The sequence below is a fragment of the Mixophyes fleayi genome, chromosome 6 (genome assembly GCF_038048845.1).
Source record: "Mixophyes fleayi isolate aMixFle1 chromosome 6, aMixFle1.hap1, whole genome shotgun sequence".
NCBI classification, from domain to species: Eukaryota; Metazoa; Chordata; class Amphibia; order Anura; family Limnodynastidae; genus Mixophyes; species Mixophyes fleayi.
Window position 1 is genome coordinate 129,042,958 of NC_134407.1, and position 23,677 is coordinate 129,066,634.

Sequence of the window (23,677 nt, forward strand, 5' to 3'; positions counted from 1 at the left end):
GTGCTCTCCCCTTTTACTTTATTATTATTATTATTATCTTTTATTTGTAAGGCGCCACAAGGTTTCCGCAGCGCCGTACACAGTATGAACAGTGGACTATACAGGGTAAAACAGTACAGAACAATAAACAAAAAGTACCAGTACTTCAGGGACTCCGGGCAGGATATACAGTAGAGACGGAGCGGAAGAACAGGTTTGGAGACAGGAGGGAAGAGGGGCCCTGCTCATACGAGCTTACATCCTAAGGGAGGGTACATCTCCTCTCCTGTCACTCAACTCCTAGGACCAAGCTCTCTTATAGGTGAGCGCTGGGTGCGGTGGGCTTAGATAGCCTCTCCTATCACTGCTCTATTACTTGGAATTCTAATAGCTGTCAGCACAGGGCAAATACACATTTTGAACAGTTATTGTTGTTTGGGTTCATTTTTGTTCACAATAAACAGAGACTGTGGAAACTGTGATTCATTATACATTAAAATAATGACGTGGCACTGAATTGAGGTTAATATTCCTGTACAGAGAAAGACACTTTTGAGAGACAGGGAAACCATGGTATTATCTAGTGGGGTGAAGATGACATAAGGATTTGCTAAGGAGCGATGAAAGTACTCTTACTTCTTCCAGGCATGAAAGAGTCAAGTAGAGGTGTGTGTTTTTTTTATCAGACCTGTAGGGGGAGCTCCTTTCCTCTGTTCAGATGACAACATGAAATTACCTCTGTAAAGAAGTGCGAGCTGTATTGCAGAGAAGAAAAAGCTGAAGCTCCAGACCAGACTTGTTGATTTCCATCAGGAACCTACAGAAAGCATTAAAAGCTGTGAAATGCGAGTACAGGGAGAGGCCTGAATTAGCTGTTTGCAGTGGATCCAGGGATTAGCAGCAGCTCAGGAGATCTGTCTGTTCCTGCACAGGGAGGAGGATCTTCTGCCTGTCATCTGCAGCCAGTGGATGAGGTACAGTATGTTCTGTATGTATAGATGTGTGTCTGCAGCACAGCTCAGCTCACCTTTACAGGCATAGTGTGCATATTATCCGGGCATCGCAGGCAGCACACACGTGTGGATGGGATACAGACTATTAGTGTTTGTATCTGCATTTTTTTTCTCAGTGATTGTTTACTATATAACATAAATGAGCAATAGATGAACAGCTCTCACAGTACATGGGTGCATTTTTTTCATGTCTACACCATGTCTGAGAGTAACTATAGGGATCATGTATATATATATATATATATATATATATATATATATATATACACATATGTTGACCTCAAAGAATTACTGTGGAGTATTGCTGATACTGACAGACATTGTATCAGTGTGTAGTGAGTAATGCTTACACCTCGAATGCAGTTTTTCCTTATATCTGTGACAGGAATACAGATGTTTATGTTTTGTTGTCATACTGGATTCTGGTTAGTAGATTTCAGTATGTCATGCAGACAGACACCATGGTAGGCATCCGAGTCACCCTGGGTGGCCAGATCTGGGGCACTCAAAACAAGGATCCCTATTTAGAGGGCAAGAAATAACAACCACACAGGAGCTGGTGCCCTGGACACTTGTAACTCTGATATGAGGCCTGCACAATACTCTGCCCTCACAGGAAAGGCTATGGATACTACTCTCATCTCACAGGATAGTGCATGAACACTACTCTCCCTTCACAAGATAGGATATGGACACCACTGTTCTCTCACAGAAAGGCCAGGACACTACTCTCCCTTCACATGAGAGGCAGTGGATAAATACCACCTACAGGGCAAAATCACATGACTCTCATAGATAGGTTTCTACTGTGAAGAAGTAATTTTTATACCAGTATTACTTTCCTTCTTGTTTGTATATGCGTGTCTGTGCTATAAAGTACAGACATATCTTCGTGTTAATACTAGTGCTGTTCTCCTCTCTGTTTGTCTGCACTGTATATAATAGTTTTAGCTCCAGTACTTTTCTCATGTGCGTGTGTGTGTGTATGTACTGGGCAGTAGTACAGTGATTCTCCTCTTGTTGTCAACTATGGGCCTCATTTAGAGTTTGGCTTAGATCAATTTTTATGGCATAAATATATATACATTTCTTTACCATGCATACATACTAAAATGTATCTATAGATTTGTGTGTATTTTAGAGTCGTGGCCCCTTACAGCTGGAGAGGTGGAACGGGGGTGGGTAAGCTTTACTTGAGTACACCAACGGCATGTATATGTAAGTGTGAGATGAAACCTAATGAGATTTATACCATCCCCAAATTCTCTTCTTAGGAGGTGTACGTTTTGTGGGTATGGGAGGCCTGGTGTAAAGATACGGGATGGGGATATCAGTAACACTATCTAGCCGCTTATGATTCGCTGCCTGCTTGACCGCTCCAGTTGAGAGTACTTCATTTATTAGTGTTGCGGCTAAATTAGATCAAGTCATGGCTGTCTATTCGGATTTCTAATTTTTAATTTCCACTTAAACTACTGCAGGAAAGATGATTCCCATTATATTTTTAAAGCGGTAAATGACTGTTGTGGGGATGTCTGTATTTAATTACATTTTATATGTAAAATGTGATTTTGCATTAATTATTATGTCAAAACACTATTCTTTTTTGTGTTTTTGACACTTTATTACATTATGTTTATGTATAGCGTAATGCTTCTTTCAAATTTACTGCTAATACTGTCAATGCCTTTGTGCATTTGTATACCTGACGTAAAAATACTGCTATGACTGATACATGTGACTTAGTATACACATGTAGGTATACTTTTTGTTACAGAATTTTTTCCTTTATGTTCGGAGCACAAAATTAGTCGAACACTAAATGAGGCCCTATATGTTTTCACGTGTACAGTAGAATTCATACTAGTACTACTGTACCTTTCACCCTGAGTGTGTGTGCTATACAGGAGTTTTATATTAGTGTTGTTTTCCTCCCTGCATGTCAATTCTGTATGACAGTTTCGTAATATTATTACCAGTAGTTTTCCTTTGCAGAAAACGTGTATAGTGTACATAAGTATTATAGTATTAGTATGAGCAGTGCTTTTTTATCCTAATCTACATTTGTACTTTACAGCAATACTAGCTGTACTCTCCTCTCCAAGTATGTGTGCATGTATAGAATACAGTAGTACTCTCCTACCTGGGTTATGTGTGCTCTTTACAGTAATGTGGTAGTCATTCTCCATCAGAGTGTATGTTTAGTGTACATCAGTAATATAGTATTAATACCAGTATTAATCTTCACCCTTGCTTACATATGCATAGCATTAATACCCGTAGCAGTTGTATGCTCTGTACAGTAGTGTGATTGCAATTCTCCTCTCCCCAGGTGCGTATAGAGTACAGCAGTGTCATAGTATTAATACCAGTAGCACTCTCCTATTTCAGTTGTATGTGATCACTTGTATGTTCTTTACAGTAGTGAGATTGCAATACTCTTCTTCCTATGGTGTGCACACACAGTAGAGCAGTAGCATAGTATTAATACCAGTGGCCCTCTCTTTCTTCACTTTTGGGTTGTGTTGTGTGCAGTAGTGGATATAGAACTGCTCCAAAATATAGAGTATAGCAGTTAACGTAGTATTAATACCTAGAGCACTCTCCTCATTTAGACGTATACATTAGTGTGATAGCAATTTCCCTGTGCCTGAGTGTGTGTACAGAGTACAGCAGTAACATAATGTAAATACCAATAGCACTCTCATCTTTTAGTCATGTGCACTAGTGTGATACAAGTTTCCGTCTACTGGACTGTGCGTATGCAGTATAGCAGTAACATTGTATTAATAGCAGTAGCACTGTTCTCCCTCATTTTTGTGTTGTGTAAAGTAGTGTGGTAGAGGAGATCTACTCCCAGGGTGTGTGTGTTTGTGTATAGAGTACAGCAGTAATATAGTATTAATAACAATAGCACTCTTAATTTTAATACCAATAGTACTCTGCTCACTAAGTTATATGTGCTCTGTATGGTAGTGTGATATCAGTTCTCTCCTGGAGTATGTGTGTTGTGTACAGTAGTAACATAACATTAATATCAGTAGAACTCTTCTCCCTCAGTTGTGTACAGTAGTGTGATAGAGGAAAATGGCTCCTGATGTGTATGTATAGAGTATTGTAGTAATTTAGTATTAATACCAGTAGCCCTTTTCTCCTTTAGTTGTGTGCAATAGTGTAAAAGCAGTTTCCCCCTACTGCAATGGGTCTGTGGATTACAGCAGTAACATAGTATTAATACCAATACTCCTCCCTAATTTATGTGTGCTATTTACAGTAGTGTGATAGCAGTTCTCCTCTCCAGGAGTATTTGTGTGTGTGTGATGTAAAGTAGTAACATAGTATTGAGCACTCTTCTCCTTCAGTATTTTACAGCAGTATGATAGCAGTTCTCCTCTCCCCAGGGTGTGTGTCTATTGTGCAACAGTAACATTGATTTAATACCAGTAGCACTCTTCTCCCTCAGTTGTGTACAGTAGTGTGATAGAGGAAAACGGCTCCCGGTGTGTGTGTATAGAGTATGGCAGTAATATAGTATTAATACCAGTGGCCCGCTTCTCCGTTAGCTGTGTGCAGTAGTGTGCTAACGGTTGCCCTCTCCTGAGGTGTATGTATGGAGTATAGCAGTAATATAGTATTAATATCAATAGCACCCTTCTGCCTCTGTTGTGTTGTGTACAGTAGTGTAACAGATGAGAACTACTCCAAGGGTATAGACTATACTAGTAACATAGTATCAATACTATTAACATTATCATTCCTCAGTTGTGTGCTGTGTATGTTAGTGTGCTATAGGAGAACTGCTTCTAGGTTGTCTTTATAGAGCAAATCAGTAGCATAGGATTAATACTAGGAACACTCACCCCTCAATTGTGTGTTGTTTACAGTAGTGTGATAGAAAAGATCTACTCCCATAGGTTGTATATAGAGTACTGACATAGCATAGTATTAATACTAATAGCAATCTCCTTCAGTTGTGTGCAATACTGTGACAGAGGAAACTACTCCTGAACTGTGTGTATAGAATACAAGAGTAGCATAGTGTTAATATCAGAAGCAGCCTCCTTCCTAAGTTGTGTGTTATACAGTAGCGTGATAGCAGTTCCCCTCTCCCATAGTGCGTGTATGGAGTACAGCAGTAGCATGGATGGAGAGTTCAGCACCACACACTTCTGGACAGCACCCTTTGCATTCAGTGAGCTCAGCCAGTGACAAGTAAAGCCTGGCTGGACTGTTGCTGCTGCTTGAGCAGATTACAGGAGCTATTTGCTCGTCTGATTAATGGATAAAGCACCTGACACTGTGTGAAGGATGCTCTTGCTTACTTTGTAGGTCATAAGGATCCCGTACACAGCAGAGGAAAATGTCTGTCCGATCCCCTCTCCTGCTGCTTCTCTCAGAATGGAGGTGAAGAGAGACAGGTGACACATGTGACTGTTTTCACCAACGTAGACACGACTATTCCCACATTGCCAGAGCCTGTTCATTCCACAGAAATGCCCGGGTGGATGAACAAGCATGGATCCCGCTCCACTACCTCACTGCCTCCTGATCCAATGGAGATTATCCGAAGCAAGGCTTGCTCAAGGAGGGTGAAGTTAAATGTTGGTGGGCTGGCACATGAAGTTTTGTGGAGAACCCTGGACAGGTTACCCCGCACCAGGCTTGGGAAGCTAAGGGATTGCAACACGCATGAGTCCCTGATGGAAATTTGTGATGACTACAACCTTGAGGAAAATGAATACTTTTTTGACCGGCACCCCGGGGCATTTACCTCTATCTTGAACTTTTACCGCACTGGAAAATTACACATGATGGAGGAGATGTGTGCTTTGTCCTTCAGTCAAGAGCTGGACTACTGGGGGATTGATGAGATCTACTTGGAGTCCTGCTGTCAGGCCAGATACCATCAAAAAAAGGAGCAAATGAACGAAGAACTGAAAAGAGAAGCCGAGACACTGAGGGAAAGAGAAGGGGAAGAGTTTGATAACACTTGCTGTGCAGACAAGCGGAAGAAACTGTGGGATCTGTTGGAGAAACCAAACTCTTCTGTAGCTGCCAAGGTACCTTTAATTGTAATTAACATGAGCTTCTTGTTTGTCTAACATATCTTAATGGTTTCCTAGGTTGGAGATTACTGATGTAAATATATAAGTGTGATCCTCTGCGATCTGTTAATCTTTCTTCTTCGCTTAGTGAAATACACAGTGGAGAGATAGTCACAGTTGTCTTTGCTACATTGTAAATTATATCTGGAAATGAAACTTGAATTCAGTTCAGGATGGGAGGAATTGTTGTCTCCTTTCTGACATATGAAAGAATGATGTCAGGGTTTTATTTTCCAACACAGACATGTAATAAATTGGCCAGGAGATAAAATTCTCTCTAAGTAACAATATATAAATTACCTGACTCTTTATTTTCCTGATGACTCCAGAGTTGGGTCTCATTAAGTGTTTGATGGCAGACACAGTAATTAGAATACAGGGCACTTACGACAAAGTGTTGACATAATGGTGCACAAAGGAATAGATACCACATGTACCAATGTCTCCTTCACTTTCCAGTCCTTTAAAACTTGAGGGCGTTCATCTAGCATTGTGTGACTTTGTTTTCTGCTGTCCCTGGGCTCAATGATGGACACATAGTCATCAGAATAATCTTAAGGATGTTTTTAATGTGGATGAAAAAATTTAGTATTTGAGCATTAAATGAATTATTTGTTTGCAGGCTTTGCCTAGACTTACAAGAATGGTTTCCTATTAATGTATTTATTCTGCTGGCTAGATTTCCACAAATGTCCAGTCACTGACCAGCAAACATGCTACACACAATTATTATTATTATTATTATTATTATTATTATTATTATTATTAACATTTATTTATATAGCTCCAGTATACTCTGCAGTGCTTACAATTAGAAAAGTCAGTTTGTGACTACATTTAACCTGTTTGGTGCCACAGATGTCAGCTAAGTGTTGTTTGTAGCACTCAGATATGTACCCAGAACATATGTAGGTAAATTAGTAGAGCCCATATATGTTGCCAGTGATATAAAGTATGACATAAGTCAAGTGATGATCAAGTCATATGTATATTTAATGGATAATGTTTCCTGGATTATACAAATGTCAGCTTCCTCTGGTGCTCATTTCTTCAAGTTTTCTGGGGATCGGGGACTGAAACTGTAACCTTGACTGCTGTGTGTGATTTGCTTGTCATTAATATTTATGTGCTGTTTTATAGCATTGCATCACTGAATGTAAACTGTAGGCATCAATTTGCACTTTATGATGTGATAATCAGTCTAACTCTCATCTAAGTAACCCATACAGGAGCATCTCTGCAGACCAGCGCAGAGGGAACAGATTAAACATTAGCTAGATTCCAGGCACATTTTATTTCAGTAGTCAAGTATATTGGGTCATTTCCAGAATGGTGACTTGAAGATAACTGACATAGTAGTGAATCTATGTTTACAAAGGAGCTGCTGGGTGTAGTAGTCTATCTTTATAAACACATGAGCTATTGGGTATAGAAGTATATCTGTGTTTGACGATGAGCTGCTGGGTGTAGTAGTCTATTTATGTAAACACATGAGCTATTGGGTATAGAAGTATATCTGTGGTCGACGATGAGCTGCTGGGTGTAGTAGTCTATCTATATAAACACATGAGCTATTGGGTATAGAAGTATATCTGTGTTCGACGATGAGCTGCTGGGTGTAGTAGTCTATTTATGTAAACACATGAGCTATTGGGTATAGAAGTATATCTGTGTTCGACGATGAGCTGCTGGGTGTAGTAGTTTATCTATATAAACACATGAGCTATTGGGTATAGAAGTATATCTGTGTGGGAAAATGAGCTGCTGGGTCTAGTAGTATATCTGTGTAAACACATGAGCTGCTGGGTGTAGTAGTATATCTGTACATACATGAGCTGCTGGGTGTAGTAGTCTATTTATGTACAAACATGAAATGCTGGGTGTAGTAGTATATTTCTGTACAGAGTTTTGAAGTATTAGTGTGTAAACACATGAGCTGTTGGGTGTAGTAGTATTTCTATGTACACACATGAGTTGCTGTGTGTACTAGACTATCGATGTGCAACAATGAGCTGATGGGTATTGTAGTATCTCTATGTAAACACATGAGTTCCTGGGTGTAGTAGTAAACACCTGAGCTGTAGTAGTATATCTATGTGCAATGATGAGCTGCTGAGTATAGTAGTATATCTAGGTACACATAGTGGTGTGTTTAAGTACACACATGGTAATGGAGTAATATTGATATATATCTATCCATATATCTATATTTATGTATATATCTATATATCTATCTATATATATATATATATATATATACACACATGTACAATATGTATATGCGTTGATGGTGGGTGGAGTAGTGAATTTGCATTGGATGTATTTGCAGTATATATGTACATTGGAGAATGGCTGAAGTAGTGTCCTTGCAGTATATACAGACATTGGATGGTGGGTGGAGTAGTGCATATGCTGTATGTACACACATTGGGTAGTGGCCTGAGTAGCGCATGTGCAGTTTGTACACATTTTGAATGGTGGGTAGAGTAGAAAATATGCAGTATATACACAAACCTGATAGTGGGTGGAATAATGCATATGCAGTATATACACACATTGGATGGTGGCTGGAACTGTGTATCTGCAGTGCATTCACAGATTGGATCATGGGTGAAGTAGATTATCTGCAGTATGTGCACACATTGGATGGTGGGTGGACTAGTGTATATGCAGTAAGTACACACACTAGAAGTTGGGTGAAGTAATGTATATACAGTGTGTACACATGTTGGATTGTGGGTGAAGTAGCAAATTGACGGATTGTGGGTGGAGTAGTGTATTTGCTGTTTATACACACGTTGGTGAAGTGCTGTGGTATTGTATTCCTTTTAATACAGTGATAATGTAAATATAGAACTTTATCCAATGTCAGCAAGCAACAAGAGATGGGGAAAATTTACACAAATTACATTGTGTGTTTAAAATCTGAAAGTACAGAAAGGTTGTGATATAGACACAATGGTACTGTCAATATAAATATGTTTTAGTAGGTTACACAATATCTTTTTAACCAAACACCAATATTATACCATCCAGTGATCTTTGTCTTGTAATTACTGTGGAATCTAGAGCACACAGACTGTTGTATGGAGTGTCATTATACAATATCACTAACTCCTCCTCAGCCAATTGTCTGCCAGCTCCAACTGTGTCAGAATGGTATGACCTTTTCCTATCCAGAGGTTCTTTCTGATGTTAGGTTAATTGTGCTAGATATACACAGTATTAACTAAAAAACTAAAAAAACGCAGGACTCATAGAGGCCATGAAACACAGAACTTGCACAGGCTGCCCCATGAAAATATGACAGGGCATGCACAGGCCACACCATGAAACACAGGAGAGAACTCACATAGACAATACCATGAAAACTTGACAGGTCATGCACAAAGTACCCTATGAAACAGAGGTCAGAATTTACACAGACCACCCCATGGTAATATGACAGAACTCACACAGACCTCTCCATAAAACACTAGATTCGCACAGACCACCCCATAGAACGCAGGACTTGCACAGACTATCCAAAAAAATATGACAGGATTTGCACAGATCACCCCATGAAAACATGGCCGGGATTGCACATGCCACCTCATGAAACAGGACTCGCACATGTTGCCCTATGGTAAAGGACTTGCACAGGCCGCCCCATGAAACACAAGAATCAGAAAGACCACCTCATGAAATCATGACAGGGCAAGCTCAGACCATCAACCCAGGAAACAAAGGACATACACAGACTACCTCATGAAAACTCTTGACAAAGCCCTCACAGACCACCCCATGAAAACATGGCAGGGATAACACAGAACCCCCCTCCATGAAAACAAGACAGGACTTGCACAGACTATTGCGTTAAACACAGGACTTGCACAGACCACCCCATGACAGTGCTTGCACAGACAGACCACCACATGAAACACAGGACTTGCACAGATCGCTTTATGAAAAAAAGACAAAGCTCTTACAGAACACACTATGGAAACATGACAGGGTTCCCACGGAACACCCAATGAAGCATGACAAGGTCTTCACAGACTAACTTTATGAAAACATGAAGCACTTTCAAGTACCACCCAATGAAAACATGACAGAGCTGACACATATGATTATGTGATATAAGTATCATGTATAAATACATCATTATATTTGGCGAGTGATAATGTTTTTTGACTCAATATACATGGTGTTTCCCTGTACACATGCACTGAATACTCAATTATTATTATTATTAATATTATTATAATTTATTTGTTGGACGCAACAAGCATTCCGCAGCGCTGTACATAGTACAAACAGTAGACTACACAGGTTGATACAGTACTGAACAATAAACAAATAGTACCAATACTTTAGAAACTCCAGACATGGCTATTGCAGTAGAGACAGATCAGAAGAACAGGTATGGAAACAGAAGGGAAGAGGACCCTGCTCATAAGAGCTTACATCCTAAGGGAGGGTAAACATACATCAGGCACAGAGAGGAGTCAGATGAGAGGATATGGCAAGGGGGAGAGAAGAGGGAGGCCGGGAGGAGAGAGGGGAGAACAAGCGGAGGAGATAAGAGAGAATTCTGTGCTGTTATATGGTTTAATAACTCCTCTGTGACTTCTGATATCCATATATTTCACAAGGGTACATTAGTTGTCTATGTGTTATATATATGGCGTCAAAAAACAGCAAGAGGGGTTAAGTGGTCTACTTTTTATTTATTTTATTCTTTGTGTAGATCACAAAAACACCAATGATCATGAACTAATAAATTCACCCTCTGAAAAACTCCTTTTCTCTCCAGTTATCTGCTGATGTACAGGAAAATGTCTGAAGGCAGCTCATCAGTCACCAGAATGATTCATGGTAGTTCAGGAATTAATGCTAAGATGGAGCACAAGACACATCTCTAAATTAATGGTTTTACTGCTTTTCCCATTAAGTAGAAAATAAGTGTTTTTATATATATATATATATATATATATATATATATATATATATATATATATTTATTCGTGTATACATACCGATCCCGACACAACATTAAAACCACGAGCCTAACAGCCTAATACTGTGTAGGTCCTCCTTGTGCCGACAAAACAGCTCTGGCCCATCAAGGCATTGATTCCACAAGATCTCCGAAGGTGTCCTGTGGTATATGGCACCAAGACGGTAGCAGCAGATCCTGTAAGTTGCAAGTTTGGGCCTGCGGTTGGGTTTGGGATGTATGTGGTCTAAAACAATTTTTAGGTAGGTGGTACATTTCAAAGTAACATCCAAATAAATGCCAGGACCCAAGGTTTCCCAACAGAACATTGCCCAGAGCATCATACTGCTTCCGCTGGCTTGCCTTCTTCCCATAGTGTATCCTGGGGCCACCTCTTCCCCAGGTAAATGCGCATACGTACCCAGCTGGCCACATGATGTAGAAGAAAACTTAATTCATAAGACCAGGCCACCATCTTCTGTTGCTCCATGGACCAGTTCTGGTGCTCACAAGTCCATTGTAGGAGCTTTCGGCAGGGGTTTTACCTGGAAAAAGCACATCTAGCGAAATGCTCGTTGGCGTCTTGCTTAGTGTGCCTCTGATCTCTTAAATTTCTACTTTCCACCTTTTACTATGATCGTTAACATATAGATTCTATTTAGCCTTACTAGTGTGTCCAAATCCAATCATTAGTTTACCAGCAGGCAGTTAGCAATTCACTCCCTTCACCTATAGAGATATAGAGGACCGTCAAATATTAAACATCTATTTCTCTATGTATTAGGGAGAATAGAATGTATATTTGAATTCCTCATGATATTGAGATGCGAGTACATGAATACTACAATATAACACATTTTTACAATATGTGACACACATAAATACTCTGTAGCTAATATCTAATTGACACAATATAATATACTATTCGATCAAGAGAGGCATTGATTCAGAGATAGAGAGACATACAAAGCAATTTTATTTCACCTTTATTTCACTGAATCACTTTCTTGCACATATTTTGCTGGTTTTTAAATGATTTATATTTTAATATGACTATAATAAATGTTAAACTTTAACATTTAAATACAGATCTTTCATGCAATTTTGACGAATACAATAATAAGACTGAGTGTGCGCTGTCTAAAACCAGCACTGTTGCTTTTTGTCTGATGTCCATGTTCTGACTGCATGGTGGCACCTTAGATTGCTTGTAGATGGGGACAGATATCAATAACTTCAAATCAATAATGATATTATTAAGAAAATATACTAATTAGCAACAGTCCCTTTAAGCTTATACTAGAGCAACAATAATTTTTTTGGATTACCTTTCTATCATTGCCAGCATTAACTTTTTCAGCATTTTGTGCTACAGTAGCTCCTCTGTGGGATTGGACCAGATTGGCTAGCCTTCACTCCTCACGTGCATCAGTGAGCCTTGGGCTGCCATGACCCCTTCGCCAGGTCACTGGTTGTCCTTCATTGGACCACTTTTGGTAGGTACTAACCACTGCATACCAGGAACACCTCACAAGACCATCTTGGAAATGATTTGACCCAGTCGTCTAACTCTAGCTATCACAAACTTGCTCACATCCTTACACTTGCCCATTTTTCCTGCTTCCAACACATCAACTTCAAGAACTGATTGTTCACCTACTGCCCAATATATCCCAACCCTTGACGGGTGCCATTGTAACAAGATAATCAATGTTATTCTCTTCACTTGTCAATGGTTTAAATATTGTGGCTCATCGGTGGAGATATATATGTATAAATAATAGAGAGAGAGAGAATAGCCATGTAGGTAATTTTACCATGCTGCATTATGCAGATGATTGGTGTAGTGCTAGAGAAGAACAGTATGTCAGTTACAGAAATATTACACAATATACTGTTATATTCATTTGTTCTTTCTGTTGCAATACCCAGCAGGTGTGAATTAGTCTAGTGTTTGTTTAATCTTTTTGTTGGAATTGATAAACATTGTTATGCTTTAGTAAATAAATCAAGCCAAGTTTCCAACTTTAATGGTACTTAGAGCTCAGTTTATCCTCGTGTGATGTTTAGACCTTTTTTTATTATATCTGTATGATTGCGACACTGTCTGGAAAGAGGAGAGAACTAATTTCCAGTGACAGTCCTAGGTTTTTGTGTGTGGGTATGTAGCCACTGGAAACAATGGTTTTCATTTTCAGACTTGCTTTCATGCATTGTATTGAAGATAAAACTGCTAGTACATTGCACAAAATTGTCACCAGTGCATATGAGGTCTTATTCTTTTAGTTAATGTTCATTGAGTAGGCATAACTAGATGGGGATTGTAGTGATCCATGGTCCACCAAGACTATATTATGTGTAACCTGTTTTCATGCGATGGATCAGCAACAAAGGGTCCCTCTAAACTATTTAAAAAATTTGCCAACTATGAATTGATGGATCTTGTGGTCACTTGTGCTAATGATGGCCAGTACTCTCTCACTCACCTAATATAAGGTGAAACACATTTTCCCCAATGCATGTTGGATGTAGGCATCTGTTGTCTCCTGGCTAGTTTCTGTGTTGTTATCATGACAGGTTCCACTCAGAAAAGAGTCAGAGTGGCTGAACATAAGTCATAGGGGTATATTTACTAAACTGAAGGTTTGAAAAAGTGTAGATGTTGCCTATAACAACCAATCAGATTTTAGTTATCATTTATTTAGTGCATCCTTCAAAACGACATTTGAATATGGTTGGTTCCTATAGGCAACATATCCACTTTTTCAAACCCGCAGTTTAGTAAATATACCCCATGGAGCTCCCTTCTTTACAATAAAAGCAGAGGCATGCCGAGGAATCATTTATTGGATCGGTAACATTAGATAGATTTGGCTGTTGCGTATAGGCCTCGGCCAATGGTAATCCAATACTCTGCTGCTCCAAGGGGAAAAGCCCCATTGTGGATGAAAATGGATGTGTTTGCCCCAGCGATAGTAGTTCGCCCTATACATCAAGGGGATAAGACTGCAATTCTTGAGCCCGAACCCATTGTCGATATATCTTTTTAGATAAATTGCTTCAATAAAGGATTTCTTATCATCATGATAAGCAGCAATACAAAATCATCCGTGATTTATGGATAAATAGGCTCCTATGTAATCCCATGTGCCAATATATTCAATGGCTGCTCGCTGTGCATCATTAGGAAACCTTGTCAATCAGTTCCTTTTGGTTGCCTCAACCATGCATACATGTGTGTGGTGTTTCTCCAGTAAGGGTTCCTAGTATTCCTCTGTATGGGAGAGGGTCATTATTTTGGAGTTTTCAGTTAATATGTAGCGGCACTTTAAATCTAAGAGAGTTGTTCCTTCATTTGTATCACTAGCTTAGTGCTCAGGGTTAAACGGGACCAAAGGCAGGTCTAAATGTTTTATTTCCAGAAATAACTACATGTAAATGAATCTGGGATTATTCTGCTCCAGATACTATTTCCGTCTATTATTAACCTGTAATCTTTCCGCATGTAATAAAAGACTGATTGAGCTCAGCAGGTATTGAGCTACTGAAGCACATACTACTCTCAGTTTGATAAACTCAGATAATTAATAAATATTATTATACATACAGTCTCATGCTGGTGAACCACTACCTTTCGATTTCTGTTTCGGGTTTTTGTGATGTAGGATTAGGACATTGTCTGGACTCTAAGACATTGTCTGGTGGGAAGCATTGGACACTCACTGACAGAGGTTTGCCCAATTTATTGACTGCAGTAAATTAAGCATTTATTCAGCTTCTATAACCGTTCTGCACATATCTGATAGGTATGGTGTTTGCTGTATTCTACAAAATAGTGGAGGTAATTTTTGCAGTGGAAATAAATTTGTCTACATTTGCACTGGACCAAGTAATATTTCAAGAGACACATTTGTGTTTATTTAATTGAAATAGGTGGTAGGAGGGTGAAACATTTTTGCACAGTGCACCACTAAATAGTTTTCAACCTCTCCACACATGTAGGCACACTTTTCAGAGGGGACCCCCAAGAGAGGAGGTGTGCACCTCAGTGCACCATTGCATAACCATCCAATTTCTGCGGTGCACCTCGGGTGCTCTCAATAAATGACCACCATTATTTTAACTTGCTGTTGTGAATTAAGCAGCTGTCTGGAATATTGTTTGGAATAAAATTTTGGCATTGATAACGTTCATTAGAACAATATGTATTATAAGCTTGCACTAATCAGCATCAGTAATACAGCCACATATGTGTTTGGAATGCAATTGAGTTACATAAATGTCCAGCAAGTATAATATAGCCATTACATGCTCAGGATGTAATTCAGCCCCAGAAAAGTCTGGCATACAATAACATCCCTACAAATGCATAGCAAATAATATAGACCTGTATATGTCTGGCATGTAATACCCTCTTTGTTTGCTTCTTCCTCTCTTTATTTTTCTTTTCTGCTCTTTTTATTTGTCTGCTCATCTCTTTGTCCCCCAAAAAGTTTGCTCCTCAGTCTGGTATTGATCATTCTTTCATCTTCTCAGTGGTTTGAGGTTTATCTACTGCCATGAGCAGGCCTGTTTTTAGATATTTAGCCCCCAGCTCTCATCCCCAGAGCAATGTGTTTTTATGTTTTCAATTCTCTTGTATTTTGTATGTATTTAAAAAGACATTCAATTTCAAACTGCAGGCAAGAGTTTAGTACCACATATGTGGTAAACTGATGAAACATTGTGCAGCCTTATTTAACCTTTCCACAAGTTCTAGGTAGAATGTGAAGCATAATTAAAATTGAGGCTATGGATTTGTGGAAAAAATTTCATACCTTTTTTAGGTAGTTCTTATTTGTTTCCCACTGTTTAAATAATTGAATGCTCCCTCAATGCACCCTGTTTTCCTAAGAAATGCTTAGGTGGATGTCTCCTAACAAGTTCTGTTTTTTCACAAGTAGATCTGTGATATTCGGCATCCAATTCATGTTCGGAAGCAACCTGAACACAACTTGCGTTTAAAAAACTAGAGCACGGAAATTGAGCATAGTTCCGACCGTATTCTAATCCAAGCAGATCTCAAGATACGTTTTCATTTGAATCTGGGTGCAAATATGCTCTGCATAAACGTTAAGTGCCGTATGCTAACAGACAGAACAGATTGCAGTATACAGATAAGCATATATGCAATGTAAGGTCACATCAGAACGCATGCAAAAATATTTATATTCTAAAACAAATGAACAATTTTAAACAGTATAATCTTTAATAAAATATGGTTGGTTTTAAAAAAAATATATACATTTTTATCATTTTTTTCTTAAATTAAATACAGAAATCAAGATGTTCTTAATGCGCACTGTACATCCAATGCGTTTTTATGGTATCTCCTATACATATATATAATTATGTTCTGTGCTAGCTAGTGGCACACATACATGTACTTTTTCAAACAAGAACTATGCCGTGACAGTCATCACTATCAGTCGGCACTTACACTTAGTGACTATACTTTGCAATTATAATTTAAATGTATTTTTATCCCACTGCTGTTAGTTAGATTAGACATAGTAATTAGATATTTTCACAGAATCACTTCCAGGTAGAAAGGGGTTAACTTGGTAACCTTCTGAAGTGAATATTATTTGCAGACCCAATGCCATGACTGAGCCGTTCCCCTTACACCTTTACACAGCAAATGTAACTTTATGCTGGTAATTTAAACCATCAAACAATAGCAGCCAATGCAAGTGAAAGATAAGCCACAGACTTATGAAGGCCACAAGACTTCCAGGGACATTGAATCTGCCTGGAGAAATGTAACACCTTGTGTCTGACAGACGCACAGCTGGCACTGAGGCCGGACTGCTGACTGAGGCCCATTCACACCTCACTCATACAGCCGCTACTATTATTTCAGTCATCTGTCTTCATTTTACTGAAAAAAAAACAAATGAGTGGATTGTGCTGTTTACAGTGCCTATGCGATTGTTCCTGGCACACTGATCTCCCATCACTCACTATGTGTAAACCATACTCTTGTGTATGATCAGTCAGCCTTGGAAAATTCAGTGGTAAATAACAATACACTGGGCTAGACTTCCTGAGTGCTGACGTCGTACATAGATTCTACAATTGGATGCAAATTGGTTCATTTAAGGGCCCAAAAAGATGGCTGATATTAATCAACATTTGATGAGGATCTATCAAATGTTGATCTGGGCTGACAGAAAATATGCTTGGAATATTAGCCGCAAGCTGACTGTAGTACGCTGTCTTCTTCCAACCATATTAATTGGGCATCATGGTATACAGTCATAAGGCACCTGGCTCTTTCCAATTTGGTTACGTTTATGGACATTTGTATGCACACCATATATATTATCAAATTTGTCTGGTAACTCATGCGCTCCAGATCGTTGAGTTGCTACAAGTTAGGGATAGACTTATATTGTGTAATTTCTGGCTGTAAATTCTTCCATCATAGAGGCAAATCTTGTCTGCCAATCAGAGGAAACTTTTACAGGGGTTAGGTGCCTTCATAAGGCACTGACCCAGGTACTGCATCTCTCACATGCAGTATATTGGAGTCATACAGATTAAATTTGATTGGACTGGTGGTTGAAAGCAATGTACTGTTTTCCCAGAACAAGTCAGGCTTTTTTTTATTGTCACACCAAGGGCAAGTATAAACTAGTAGGGTCTCCAAAAAGCCATCAACCTAAGAGGTCTATTGTTACCCAATTGCAAATTGCTCATGTTAATTATTATTTCTTATCACAATGATAAGAAATTAATTAATAAATTGGCAATTTATCAATATTAATTAGTTTTTATGACCTGTCTAAATTTGAGATGGAGGTGAGCACGAAGCCTACCATTGAGGGATCCAAAGATCCCTCTTTGGCTATGCTCTCCCCATAGGATATAAGGGCTAATGCCTCAGATGGCATTAGCTTTCAGGGTCAAGCTCTTAATTTCCCATAGGATAAAAGGCCTAATGACATCTGAAGATGGGGACTGGATTTGTGATTGAACCGACTGGGACTGCAGCAGCTATCTCAGATATCTGCTGTGACCCTCTAAAAATGTAAACCTTATAGGCCCCTAAGTCCTGTAACTGACCAGTTCAATATTATTATATATATATGGTCAGATTAGAGTGTGACTGGTGTTCTAGTGGCTCACTTGCCAGGATCATAGTTAGAGCCACTTCTGGCATAAATAAAAGAGCAGTACATAGTGAGGTGTGTTTTACCCATACTCCCATAGTCTCTCACCTTAGTTCTAATCTAGAGCAAATGTATTGTGAAGGAAAAACAATACAATTCTACTTCATTATGTCCTGCTCACATTTCAGGCAGTCTCAGTGGAGCATGTCTGTCACTATCAGTGACTTTTATGGGAAGCCCTCTTTGTGGGATAACAGGCAAAGTGCAATTAACAAACGCCACTTAGTGCACAGAGTACTGTCCAGCTTGTTGCTTAAGTGCTTTCACTTATAACAGTACCAGTGGGGTCTTATGACATACCCCCTCCTCCCTTGTATCACTTGCAATGCACATTTTCTCTAAAGGTACTTCTAATGCACGTGTGATAGGATTTACAGTCTAGGAGCTGATTGCTGTTTGCCACTGGTGCCTTACTTAACTGACCTTGATATCCAGCAACAGTCCTAGATTAATTAAAGATGTGTCCCTGTGTATATTTTGCCAGGGTTTTAAATATGATTTTTAATGGATTTGTTGGAAAGCATGTAATTCATATATAGCCATGAGCAGCTACTGTTATAAATAGCACACCCATGACATCAGTTAGTGTAGACTATATCTCACAGATACAATGTTGAATTGGTCTTGTTTAATGGAAGCCACTAGTGTGAAATTATCCTTTAATGTTTGGGTGTAATCAGCAATTTTCAGTACTGGTCTTTGATGACAATTGTCTGGGTAACTGCATATCACATATTGCATCATATATTACAAGTATACCCTTAATGACTTTAATCATGTGACACAATACTAGTAACCTGAACCATTTTACACACCTTGTAAAATTATTAGCATGTATGACCTGTTCCATGAATGGTTAAGCTTCCTTCCTCCCTCCAAGTGTGTATCACAGATTGGGCACATTCGAAAGTGAGTGTGAGCAGGCCAAATCAAATCAGACCTATTGATTAGTATTAACACTCTTCCAGTTTCACTTCCCCAGTAGTTGGGTTGGTGTTGCTAACTCAAGCTGCAGACTGGGTCTACCCATAAGAGATGTGAATAGGCTCAAGCTGGAGGCTACTTAAGTATTAGCTTCCCAGCAGCAGGAACACTCCAAAGTGTAGTTGTAAATTTAGACTTGTGTCACTAGTTTGTAGTGTCAATCTGCAGCCTACATTAACATCTGCACCCTGGGATGTTAATACTAGTTTAGCCTGTAGCAGGCCCAATCTGTGGTCTAAATTAGTAACAATACCACAGTAGGTTGGAAGGGTGCAAATGTTGGGTGGGAGAAGGAGGGAAGAGGGATAGAGGTTTTAGGAGTAGGGGAGAACACTTAGAGATTTGGGAATACAGGAAGGAAAGAGGTAGGGGGAGCTATGTGGGAGTGGGAAAAGAGTCTGACAAGGCCTGGTGAGTTTGTGAGTACAGGGTGTATCCATAGGGTGGGTGTGTTTGGGGAAGGTCTGTGTCCACAGTCAAAACTTTGTCACAACATGGAAGGTCTTTGTTTTAACCTTTGCACTTTAGTAATAGGAGTATTGTTCTGTAAAGTCAATGTGATCTCTCCAGGTTTGCTGAACGCAGATCCTTTAACTGTTCGCAGTCATTTTGGAATATTTCAGCCCACATTGGAAAGAAACTGAGGATAATGGATCACTGTCACATTTTTGCCACAGAGAGCTTCTAAGAGAGAACAAATAAGCCGGTATAATGTTTCCAGAGAGATTCATACTAGATGATAAATCTCAATCATAGACAGCTGCAATGTCAGACATCCAAGGCTCCCAGACCAGGCACAGTATGTAGTGGAAGCAGGACAGATAGACTGTGATTGTACTAGAAGAGATGAATCATGGGAATTTTTTGTAGATGCCCTAAATACTGATTAGCATTTTGCACAGGATGATGCCATAGCAGTTGCAGAAAGTGGGCAATGGTGTTTTAGTCTCTGGCTGTGTATACTGCATGTGTGTGACTTCACTGTGAGATAGTGCCCACCCTCTACTAAATATACAGGGGCAGCAAAACAAGGACCTATGACATACGTAGGTTGGATTATTTATGTACTCATGTGAAATTAGAAAACAATCGCCACCCAGACTTATGTGGAACATACTGTATATTCATTTTATACAAATAAAGGATGATTTGTATTATAATGAAGGAATAGTAGCTCAATGTATCTTTTTTGATTGCTGCTTTGTAAAGAGTTGAGGATGGCCTTTTATGACACAGTTTTTAGAGTTGAAAGTGAATTTCCTCCAAGGGGTAATATTTTATTCTCTATTTCTATGACAATACCCCCTTCCTTCACAAAAAAACCAACTATAATATAATATATAATATAATATATAAAACATGAGTGGTACCAAAAGTCTGCTCTCTGGGCTACAATGCTGGAAAATAGAAAGTTTGCATTTATTTTATGATTAAATACATCATCTAAGTGCATATTATAACATGATACAGCAAGCCTGGAAAAAAATGAACATGTCAATAATGTATTTTCCATTCCAGTAGATTAACAGCAGATATTACTAGTTCAAATTCGTGAAGTTTGTTTTGTGTCAGGTTTATTGCTCTGCTCTGACAGACATGGCATATGAGCATAGTTTATAGCAACGTCTGATTTGTTATAATGATATTAACTGATGTTCAAACCAAGTTAAAGAAAATGTACTGCTTAATTGTAATTAGTGTATTCTTAGTTTTCAATGCTGTTCTACTTCCCATATTATTATAAGGTTACAGAGGAAACAATACATGACGAGCCAGCAGAAACGTCCCTTTGCAGTGAACATAAACGAAGCCCCCAAATGATGCTGCTGCACCTCCACTAAAGTGGCGGTATGGGAATGAAAAATGATGTAAGGGAATGGAAGTGAATGGGATGTGATAGGTTTACAATGAAGGCAGTAAAAGTGGTGGAATGGCATACCACTATATACAACCCACACTTCCACCACTATATATACTATATATATATATATATATATATATATATATGTATATATGTATGTATATATATATATATATATATATATATATATATATATATATGTATGTATATATGTATGTATGTATATATATATATATATGTATATATATATATATATATATATATATAATGTACATATGTATATATATATATATATATATATATATATATATGTATGTATATATGTATTACATGTTACTGTAATTATTTATGTACGACTTTTATATTACACAGATATATTGTATAGCGACATTCTCTAAATTCTAGGCTATTCAAATGTGGTGAGAAGTATCTCAGTCTGTTAGATACTGTTAGAAATTAGCCAAAGCTAATTAGGAGGTATTTTCAAAACATTTTATTTACATGAGGAGTGGCTTGGTATACATTTACTCAGACTAGGGACTACTAAACTTTTACTTTTATATTTTATATTGACACCGGGGTGGAGGATTAAAAAAAAAGGTATGGTAGCCCCACTTTGAACTCTGCTGCTGAAATGTTGATACTTGTGTTGCATGTTTGCCAGTATTAATGATCATGTGTTATTCATGAAATCTGCTATACAGCTGATATACGACAAATGCAGTACAGATCAATGCATTTTCTAGCTGTATTTTAGAATCTCACGTGGATTAATCAGTTGCATTTGATACAAAGCTTCAAAACACAAACCTGAGCTCATTCATGAAGTTTACTGCTGTATGTGTAGCTATCTCAGTTTTGAAAAAGAAAGCTCGAAGTGTGGGTATATTCATTTGTGCCATCTTCCACAGCACTTGCTGAACAAGTTGCCTGCAATTCCGCCCAGTAAACAATCACATGTACTCCTGATCCAGTGTTATCAGTTTACTGTGCGGGTCTACAGAGACCATATTTAGCTGTTGGGAGGAGTTGCAAAATGATTTGCAGGAACAATAAACTTTACCCCTGCAGAAGTCTGGTAGCATTGGAAAAAGTTAGCAAGCATTTATATGTTTTCTCTTTCATGTATAGCATTTACATTATTTCCAATAATTGCCTTTAGTGTACCTTTAAATCTTATTAAAGGTTGATCTGGCTGTAGACTGCATTTCTTCAATGTAATAATACATTTTACCCCCTAATCATATAAAGGAGCTAAAAACAGTATAGAAGGAAAGACATAATAAGCTGAGAAAGATCAATTTGATGCTAGGCAGCTCAAAGCACAATGAGGTTAGAATGTGACAGAACATAAAATGCATTTTATGGGGGGAATTCAATTGACCGCAGGTTTTTATACCGCGTTAAGTCATTTTAACGCGGTTTTCATCATTTAGAGCGGGTTAACTTTACCCGATATGCAATTCAATTTTTAACGAACCTTTTTTTTGCGGTCCTATCGCGGACAAGTAGAAGATCCATTGAAAGTATAGGGAGGGAGAGAGGGAGAAGTGTTAAAAGCTATTTAATTGTTTTAAAACGCGGAGCGGTAAACTGTCAAATCTCCAGTTTTATCTCGCACCTCACATGGCTATGCAAAAAATTTAAAAAATGAGAAAACTATTTGAAATCATGTAATAATGTAAAAAAAAAAAAAGATAAGATATGTTTATCAGTAATGCAAAACATGAAAAAGGTGATTTTCTTTTACAAAAAGCATGTGAAAAAAAATTCATAAAAATAATATACACACTAATCAGTAATTAATATATTTATGTATGTTATATGTACTAATATGTATGTACTAATGTGTTTTGTCATGGTATAGATCGGCGGTTCCCAAAGTGTGCGCCACGGCTCCCAGGGGTGCCGCGGGCCAGCCCTAGAGAAAAGAAAGCAAACAGAAACACTTACCAATCCGCGCGGCGCTAGGACCCTGCAGCCACCTCTCTCCCGCAGCTGTCACTGAATATCGACGTCAGTGACAGCTGCGCAAGAGAGGAGGCTGCAGGGTCCTAGCGCCGCGCAGATTGGTAAGTTTCTGTTTGCTTTCTTTTTTTCTATAGCTGGCGCTTGGCGTGGGGCAGAGGAGGGGGCAGATGGCAGAGGAGGGGGGCAGATGGCAGAGGAGGAGGACAGAGAGCAGAGGAGGAGGGCAGATGGCAGAGGAAGAGGACAGATGGCAGAGGAGGAGGGCAGATGGCAGAGGAGGGGGAGAGATGGCAGAGGAGGAGGACAGATGGCAGAGAAAGAGGACAGATGGCAGAGGAGGAGGGCAGATGGCAGAGGAGGGGGACAGAGGGCAGAGGAAGAGGACAGATGGCAGAGGAGGGGGACAGAGGGCAGAGGAAGGGGACAGAGAGCAGAGGAGGAGGGCAGATGGCAGAGGAGGGGGACAGATGGCAGAGGAGGGGGACAGAGAGCAGAGGAAGAGGACAGATGGCAGAGGAGGGGGACAGAGGGCAGAGGAGGGGGACAGAGGGCAGAGGAGGAGGGCAGATGGC

The 23,677-nt window shown here is 39.0% G+C and overlaps 1 protein-coding gene across 1 annotated transcript in view; it reads left to right on the plus strand.

Annotated features, from left to right (window-relative positions):
* The first annotated feature begins 711 nt into the window (after positions 1–711).
* Positions 712–23,677, plus strand: part of KCNB1 (potassium voltage-gated channel subfamily B member 1) — a 161,097-nt gene continuing 138,131 nt past the window's right edge. Inside the window, exons 1-2 of the mRNA XM_075176417.1 lie at positions 712–953; positions 5,322–6,052. Coding sequence (XP_075032518.1) covers positions 5,486–6,052 — 567 coding nt within the window. The 5' untranslated portion in view covers positions 712–953; positions 5,322–5,485. The remainder of the gene's footprint in view (positions 954–5,321; positions 6,053–23,677) is intronic.